Below are 9693 nucleotides of genomic sequence, written 5' to 3' on the forward strand. Positions count from 1 at the left end.
TGTGACAATGAAAAATGTCTCCATGTTCTGCCCAAAGTCCCTGGAGAAACGAAATCATCCCAGTTGGGAAGCACTAGTTTAGGGCTACACAACCCAGGACACAGAGCGCATGTGCCAAAGCACGGGAGCCTACAAGGAAAGGTGACCTTGAGAATGCTCCTTGAGAATTAACCCAGATCTTGAGATGTTGGGGCCTCCACCGAGAGTAGATCTTACCTAGAGACGAATAAGCTGGGCAGTCCGCCTAACGTGTAGGCTATACCCACAATGAAGTTCAAGTACTTCTACCACTTTTTAAAAGATTTTATGTATTTATGTATTTAGAGGGGAAGATAGGGAGAAAGAGAAGGAGAGAAACATTGATGTGTCAGAGAGACAACAATTGCTTGCCTCTCACATGAGGCCCAGCCCAGGACCAGGCCCACAACCCAGGCATGTGCCCTGACTGGGAATTGAACTGGTATAATTTTGCTTTGAGGGACAATGGTCAACCAACTGAGCCACACAAGCCAGAGCAACTTTAACATTTTTTAAAAATTAGCAAATAGAAAGGGGGGAGAGGGATAGTAAACCTTGTAGTTTTTTTTAATTGACAGTTTCACAACAATACTATTTTCGCACACACACATGCATAAAAGCACTCTATAACAAGGTAGGAAGCACGTATCTTTATAAGTTAGCCACGAACTAACTTCTCTCCCTCCTCCATAAAGTTTCTCCTAGAAAGAATTACTGGACTCTCTGATCTAAGAAAGAGAGGAAAGAACTTTACAAACCTCCCCTAATTTAGAGAAATACCAATAACACAAAAGGCCATGTCTGGGAGTTTTCCTCAAAGAAAAACATTTTTTAAAATTTTATATACCAAACACTTAATGATGTTTTATACATTCCAGATACTACCCTAAGTTCTTTCAAACATTTATTCCTTTATTCCTCATATAAATTCTATGAGATAGGTACCATTATTATCTCCACTTTGCAGATGAGGAAACTGAGATTCAAAGTCAGACAGCTAGTAAGAAAGTGACAGAATAAAGGTCTGAATTTATACAATCTTAACACACAGAAAATAGGCAGGACCTATGAGAAAACACTAACATTCAAAAAGAAAAGACCATTTTGAAAAACTAGATAAAATGTCTCCATCTGAAAGAAATGTATTATTAAAGAACAGAAATGTTTAGAAAATTTCTAACAACATTCAAAACGTTGTTTATGTATAAGCCAGAGCTTTATAGACATAATGAAATTGAAACAATGAACGATGAGGAAAGACTACATGGACATTTTAAAAAATAATGAAGTCCAGGATGGATGAAACAATACAGGAGATGAAAGAGTCCAATTTATATATTATATAAACCCCCAGTACGACAGAATTAAACAGATGGAGTAAAAGCAACGATAAGAGAAGAAAACCTTCCTGAGTTAAGGAAAGACCTGAGCCCCGGCTGGTGTGGCCCAGTTGGTTGGAGCATCATCCAGCAGGACCAAAAGGCCGCTTTTGAATGGAACCTGACCGGGTCCATTCGCACATGCCTGGGTTGTGGGTTCAGTCCCTGGGTGGGGTGCACACAGCAGGCAACCAATTGATGTTTCTCGTGTCAATGTTTCTCTCTCTCTCTCTGTTTTTCCCCCACCTACTCTTTCTCTCAATATATCCTTGGGTGAGGATTAAAAACAAACAAAAAGGACCTGACTCTATAGATTTAAAGCGTTCACTACCTACCAGGCAAAATTATTAAAAAGTCTAAGGCCTTGAAACTATCTAGTGACATTTTTGAGGGCAAAGAAAAACATCACATAAACATCCAGGCAGGAAGTGGGAGGAAGTGTTATATACAAGAAACATATCAGGCTGGCATCAGACTTTTCCCCCACAAAACTGAAGACCAGAAGATAATGAGAGAACTTCTGGAGGCTGAGTTGGAAGGAAGAGGAAGGAAGTGAGAAAATATGACCCTAGAACTTTATGCCCACAGCTAAGTTTCTATGAAACTAAACAGATACCAAACCTTCAGGGTCTCATTAAGTGTAGTATCAAAGAACGGTTACTGAGAAATTCTCTCAGTACTATATTCTAGATCATCATCTACTCGGATTTTATGCACTTTCCAAAAACAATAGTACATATATATTGATACAATGCAATACTACTAGGCCTATAAAAACATGAAATACTGACATTTGCAATAACATGGATGAACCTTGAGAATATCATGTTAAGTGAAATAAGTCAAACAGAAAAAGTTAAGGGCCCTATAATTTTGCTCATATGTGGGATAAACTGAAAGCAACAAATGAACAAACAACAAAACTGAAAGCAACAAATGAACAAACAACAAAACAAAAACTCATAGACACAGACAACACTATGGTGGTAACCAAAGGGAAGGAGGGTGGGGGAACAAAAAAGGGTAAAATGATTCAAAGATATGGTGGTAGAAACAATTTGACTTTGGGTGGCGAGTACACAATGCAACACGAAGATCATGTATCATAGAAATGTAGCCCTGGCTGGTGTGGCTCAGTGGATTGAGAGCCAGCCTGTGAACCAAAGGGTCCCGGGTTCTATTCCCACTCAGGGCACATGCCTGGGTTGTGGACCAGGTCCTCAGCGAGGGGCAACAACACATTGATGTTTTTCTCCCTCTCTTTCTCCTTCCCTTCCCCTCTGTCTAAAATAAATAAAATCTTTTAGAAAAAGAAATGTATGCATGAAACCTGTATGTTATTAACCAATGTCACCTCAATAAACTTAATAAAAAGAAAGAAAAAAGACAAAACAATAGCCTCTGTAGCTACTGAACAGCTGAAATGTATGTAGCTACTGCAACTGAGGAGCTAAATTTTTTGTTTGATTTAATTTTAATTAATTTAAATGGAAATACCCACATGTGCTGGTGGCTATCTTTGCATAGTCTGAATATCTAAGAGATTCAAAAATGCATTCAAGTGTGAAAAAGGCTGATACAAAAAAACAAGTGATGAACAAGTTAAACAATACAAAAATCGTAAGATAATGATGCTTTCCAAATATTATAAAAGTATCAATGAATAATTCTTATAAGATACATAATAAAGACATTAATAACTCTGAGTCTAAAATCTCAGATTATATGAGCAATTTCACACTGGAGAAAAGAGTCAAAAGGTACTGTTTCATCCTCAATGTTGCTAATCAGAAAGACATGGGGTTTTTCATTTGTTTGTTTTGTTTTTTTAAGCCATTAGAGCAAAACTACCAGTGGAATAAGACCAGAATGTGTAATTTTTAAACCATTTTAAAGAAAAAAATTCATGATCTAAGAAAATGCTCAGGAGGTCATAGCAAGTGAAAAAGTATAAGTGGAAAATTCCCTATACAAAATTATATCCATAATATGTCCCTACTTTTAAAGTATGAAGATATAATAAAAACTGAAAGAAATACCTGAGAATTGAACAGTTGTTGACTACGGATGGCTGTACATCATTATATGTTTTCTAAATATTCTACAATGAGCATTATTATTTTTGTAATCAGAAAAATCTAACATAAAAAAGAAGAATGCGGTGCAGTGGGGGGAGGAGCACAAAGGGGGGGAAATTCGGACAACTGTAATAGAATAACAATAAAAAATGATTAAAAAAAAAGAAGTGTGGTCACAGCTTACCTTTCAGAAATCAATTTACCGGTAACTTCACCTATCTAGAAGACAACCCAGCATCAAAAAGTAAGCAAAAATACTCTAAAAGCAGCCAAAAGACAAGTCACGAAGGCTGCACCTTCTGTGCCTTCTTTTACACATATGTTAACTCCGACAAACTTGATTACCTGCTGTTCCAGTAGCACTGGGAATACAGATATCCTGAGAGCTGTGTAAAGTGATAAACATGGCCGAAGAGTAGGAAAAGGGACAAAAATATATATATAAAACAGACAGACATTCACAAAGCAACCCAGGTGTAATTATGGCAGAAACATCCCTGAATGACCCAATGTATTTCCGAAAGTATGATAAGTTATTCACTGTAACAACTCTGAATTAAAGCGTTCTAAGCACAGACTGGTTGGTCGAGGAAGTGAGAAAAGTTCCTAATGCATTTTAGGGAGAAAATGATCACAAATGTTTACAATAAATGTTAGAGATCTTAAAGAAAACGTCCTCAGTTATCCAGAGCAAGTCACGCCTGTGCCTTCCCCAGAACTGGAGTTTTACTATGTTAATAGGATTTTATGGTCGGCTGCATCAACCAATACAAATCTGGAGAACAATCTGGAAGGAAATGATTAATGACTGCTCCTTTCCAAGGAAGTTTAAAAATAAGTAACCATAGGCATATCAGAATCAGCACTAACACAGCAATTGCTACTAAACGCAGCCAGGTCGTAGATGCTATTTTGGCTTTCATCCATATTCCAGGCAAGAGTTAGGTACTTGATAGGTAGTTGGGCCCTGTTAGCTATTAGGGTAAAGTAAGTAGGCCCCATTCCATCACACAAGATACACTGTTTATTCTCCCTCCTTCATACTTTGTCTCTCATACTTCTGATTTCAAAAGCCAGGCTAGAAAGGCAAGGGAGAAACTGACTATGTTTATATCTGTGGAACAAAGATTATACAAACTGCCAGCACGCCATTGTTTTTGTTTTCAGCATGGTTATCACAAAACAAAAACAAAAAGATAACCTCTATGTCTGAAGCCTGATTATTTGAAAACAGACCTGAATATTTCCTCCTCTTTCAAAAATGCAGTAAGCAGACTTCATTTCACTTATCTATAAGGTACTTGTTTGCTGATAGTGACCCATTACTGTTTCTATATGAGAGCTTGACAAGAGTCCATCTGAGGGGGCTGTTTCCTGAGTTACTCCGGAAGCTTCCTCCTGCTTTAACATTTGCCAAAAATCCAAGTAAGCATTAAAAAAAAATTCCACACGCTCACAGGGCTAACAAGAGAAAAATATAAGCACAATCCTGGTGAATGGCCCCTTAGCACTCTGGTCTCTCCAAGCTTCTATTTGTCTTTCGTTTGCTCCTTTTTCTTTTAAATAACTTTAGTAGTTGTTTTCTCCTGCTTACGGACATCATGCATGGTCATTGCCACAGTTCACAACTCAAAAATATATGAAGTATAACTAATTCTCTCTCTCTCCCACCCTCTCACTCCCCTCCCCAGGAAACCAATGGCAACAGCTTGGTGTATATTCTTTCTTATTTCTTGCCAGGCCTCCACAAACATATATAACATAAAAGGTTTTTTGGGGGTAGTTTCTTTGTTTTCAGACAAAATGGGAAATTATATATATTCTAGTGCACCTTGCTTTTTTAGCCTTAAAAATCTGTTATGGATACTTTTCAAGCATATCTATCTATCTATCCACTACATTCTTTTTAATGACTGCGAAATAGTCCATAAGATGAATGATTCGTTCCTGCATCGGCCCACCTTTATCAACTCATGACCATCAGGACGTCCCTTAACTTCAGTAACACAGATTCCTAGAAGTGAAGTTTCGGGGTTGAATGAAACATTTTCAAAAGTTTAAAATGTTATCCTTAGAGAAATTAATTTTAGACCTTCAGAATTTCTGCTCCCTTCTTCATTATGCAAAATTTTGGCATTAACCTTTCGCAATGCTTTGCATATTTTAGTTTTTAAAGCACACACATTATGTCAAAAACACCCTTGTCATTTATGCTTGTATGGTTATAAATAAATAAATGCTTAAGTTATGGCTGTGATGGCTGGCATTAAATCACTGTACAAATGCTCGTGCCTTAGTTTATGAAAGTAGTAATTCACTGTGGAAATTCCACCCCACGGCATGTGGCAGCGGTCAAGTGGCAGCCTTCTCACCCTGTGACTCCCCCCACTGAGTGACGATATAGAGATCAGGACCTGACTGTCAACAGTCAACCTTAAGAGGAATGGGGGGGGGGGGGACAAGTAAACAGCAACATATGCTACACTGATAGCCATTATGGGTTTCTAATACCCACAAATTACTTGCAGTACCATGAATAATTCTGCTGGTCCACACCAGAGACAGCATTTCATAAAAAGCAAAACCTATAACCAATATGTTGCTATGATTACAGGAACCTTTCACAAACATATTCTTCATGCATTTTTCAACAGACTTATTGGTGGAATCCCACCTTTACATTTTTTTCTCCACTTCAAATTCAGACTCTAATTGCAATTAATCTCCGTTCATGCCCTGCTCTACTTGTCAGCAAACAAAGGTTCTGCTCTAGAAGGAGATCTGAAGACTTCCCTTAGAAACAGTCAGCTAACGAGAAAATAATCTAAGCTAAAGGAAGGTGGCAGGTGCAGAGATGAGCTGTTTACCAAAGTGTCAGTTTTGAACAATGAAGAACTGCACATCAAAAATGCTGAAGGAGTGGATTTCATTGAAAATTTCTAAAAATAAAAAGGAGTTTTCTACCAAGGCTGCACCTGAAATGGAAATATGGTATAACAAGCTTGTAAAATAGGTTTCCTCTCATAAAATGACAAGACACCAGTAAAAAGCATCACTTTGTATCTTTAAATTTAAATGCAAGGGCAGAATCAAACTTTGGCCATAGTTCCTTCCCTCCTGGTACAATCAAACATGTACAGCCTTTCCTGGCACATCAAATAGTAAACCAACGGCAGGGCTGGATGGCTTCTTCTCAGACACCCAGACGATGCTCTCTTACCCTGCTCTTTCCCACTCTGAGATTTTACATTTACTCCGGTCACAGATTTTGGAAACTTCGCCTCAAAAACAAAAAAAAAAAAACCCTAGTTGACAGCTTTTACATAGAAACAAGCCAGAATGGAAACAGTGCTACAAACAGAGACCAAAAAGACTTGCCAAATATTTGATTAGGAGGCATGTATACCGAGACAACAAGGTAATGGAGATATAAAACCAATTAAATCGAGAGAAACTGCACACACACACACACACACACACACACACACACACACAACTTGCCAAAAGTATGACCTGCCCAAAGCAGGCCATCTGTTAAATGTGTGTCAAAAATGTCACTGAGATGCCAAAATGCTTAACTCTGAGCAGCTGCCTCTGGGGACACTCGCGCCAGCACAGAGCGCGGCCCATCTTCCCAGGCAGGTCAGTCACCGGGGAGCATGTAACTTTCACCACGAAGACTGCGAACGAGGCAGATGACAGCGCCCATGCGCAAAAAGCCTCTGTGGAGTGTCAGAAGGCTGTGTTGAGTGTTCGAGAGCTCAGCCCGAACTCTTCAAGGGCTGCGTAGGCCCCGGCCTTTGCGGGCGAGCGCGCCCCAGCGGGGCCCTTCGAGAGCAGGAAGTGGCGGAAGGCCGAGGGGCGGCCCGCAGGGTGGGCGACGCGACCCCAGCAGTCTGGAGGCCGGGGGAGGGAGGCCGCGGTGTCTGCGCCGTCAAAAACTCACAGGAGCCCCCAGGCCTTGACCACAGGAGCCGGGGAGCCCCGCAGAGCCCCCCGGGGAGCCTCGGGGAGCTGTAGGCGGGAGGGTGCGCGTCTTCCGAGGTAGATGCCGGTTACCTGGGCGGGGAGGGGGTGGCGAGAGCTCCGCACCTGGGGCAGTCCCAAGGGGAACGCGACAGGCTGGAGACCCGGTCAGGTGGCATGGCAGGGGGGCGGGGGCCAGGTGAGACCTGGCCTCAAGTTGTTCGGAAGCCTGGAAGGAGGGGAAGCCTAGATGGAGGGGTAGCGACGCCCGGATCAGAGAGAACGTGGAACTGCGGGGACTGAAGGGACCGCTGAGGTGGCGGCGTGAAAATCGGGCCTGGCGGGACCGAGGACTCCGGAAGCCTCGAGGTTCTAGAAGCCGGTGGGTGGCGGAGCCGAAAAGAAAGCCCAGGCTGGCGAGGCGCCGGCGTCCCCTTTCCTGCCCTGCGCTCCGCCCGGGGGGGCGTCCCGGGGGGGCCGCGGCGTTACCTGCCAGGAGCCAACGGATCTCCTCGGGGAGGGCGGCGGCCTGCATTTTGCGGGGCGCTGGGGAGGCCGCGTGCGGGGCGGGAGGGGGCCGTGAAGGCCTGGTGGCGAGACCCGCGCGCAGGAAGGCGACGGCGGCCGGGCGGAGGCACCTGTACCTCTGCCGCCGGCGCCGCGGGGCTCGGCCGCAGGGCGGGGCGGCGGCAGGAAGCGGCGCGCGCAGCGGGCGGGGGGCGCCCGGGCCGGAGGGGACACCTGTGCGCGCCGCTGGCGCCGCCCCGGCCTGCGCCCCGAGGGAGGAAGCCTTGGGGGCGCTCTACCGGGCGGCGCCCCTCCAGACCCTCCGCTGAAACAAAAGGACCGACCGCGGCTTCAAAGAGCCTCGGCTCTCGGAGACTTCGCATCCCAAGCACTGAACAGCTGACCTCAAGGGGCAGGTGTGAAAGCCACGCTGCTGCCCGGAACGCGGCACGGGTGCGGGGTGGGGTGCGGGGGCGGCAGGGGGACAGGAGAGTAGAATCTGAGGAAGAACTGGTCCCTGCCCAGCCTAGCCGCACTCAGTCCCCAATCCCGTCCCCACCGTCCACACCCAGAAACCAGCGAAGAACGCCCACTCTTGCAGGCAAACCCCAGGACGTTTAAAGGGAATGACTGAAAGTCCCAATAAATAACACAAAACTACCAACATGTGAGACAGTCAAAGCGATGGACACAGGGAGCTAAGTGTCCTTTCCTCCCTGAGGCTGAACGGATGGCAGGAAGGGCAGGGGCAACCCAGGGGGAAGGCTGCAGGAGAGAGGAACTCAGGCTCTTCCCTGTCAGAGCTGACAAAAGGAGGAAAGTGAAGGACAAGGTCACAGATGCGTGTCTTCTCCCTCAGTCACGCACAGCAGGTGCCAACGTCCTGCTGTGACGCTCACTGTAATATTGCAAGATGTTGCCACTGAGGGAAACTGGTAGACTCCATCACTCTGTATCATTTCTCATAACGTCTGTGAATATGCAGTATCTCAAAATAAAGTTTCTTTTTTTAAGTACAGTAGAGAGAGTGCCACGAGGAAAGTATAAAGTGCCGTGGGTGTTAGAAGTGGGAAGGTGAATATGAGAAAAGGAGGGAAGTGCTGTGTGTGTGTTGAATGGTTCGTGTGGCGTTTGAGATGGGCTTCGAACACCCCAGACATGGAAGGGGCAGGAGGGCTTTCCAGGCAGAGGACCCAGAGTAAGCAAAGACGGAAAAGCCTCCTGCCTGTGGAACAGTGAATAACCCTCTTTTACTGGGTGGTGTAAGGAAATTACGGCTGTCAAGAAAACGGAAGCGGGATTGTACAGGAGCATGAAAGTCAGAATGAGGTTTTGAACTCAGCTGAATGGGCGCAGGGGAGGCCCTGACAAATTTCGGACAGGGGAGTGACCCAACCTCAGCCCCTCCAGAGTGTGTGATCTTGCACATCTCCCTCCACCTCTACCCTCTTCCTTCTTTGAGAAAAATGGAGTTTCTGTTATCAGACTCTGTCTACAGAATATGTGGGAAAGAGTGAGGGTGGTAAGAGAGGACACAGGGAAAAGATGAGTGAATCAGTTTTTACAGCAGCCTCAGGGGAAGGAATGATGGACGTAAGGACGGATATGAGAACAGGAACAGCAAGGAGAATTTGTCCAGAAGAACGCATGGTAGCACGCCTGCCTCCTGGCCTCATTTCCCCATCAGAGATAAAGGCTCAAAGTTTGGGGGCTTCGTCCTTTAAGGGATGCAGTAGCTTTGAGCG

General features: G+C 44.4%; 1 protein-coding gene across 1 annotated transcript in view; it reads right to left on the minus strand.

Moving 5' to 3' along the window:
* Nucleotides 1–8106, minus strand: part of SKAP1 (src kinase associated phosphoprotein 1) — a 264494-nt gene extending 256388 nt beyond the window's left edge. Inside the window, exon 1 of the mRNA XM_037149888.2 lies at nucleotides 7931–8106. Coding sequence (XP_037005783.1) covers nucleotides 7931–7976 — 46 coding nt within the window. The 5' untranslated portion in view covers nucleotides 7977–8106. The remainder of the gene's footprint in view (nucleotides 1–7930) is intronic.
* Nucleotides 8107–9693: the final 1587 nt, after the last annotated feature.

This window comes from Artibeus jamaicensis, unplaced genomic scaffold, assembly GCF_021234435.1.
Source record: "Artibeus jamaicensis isolate MK-2021 breed Jamaican fruit bat unplaced genomic scaffold, CSHL_Jam_final contig_1998, whole genome shotgun sequence".
Taxonomy (NCBI): Eukaryota; Metazoa; Chordata; class Mammalia; order Chiroptera; family Phyllostomidae; genus Artibeus; species Artibeus jamaicensis.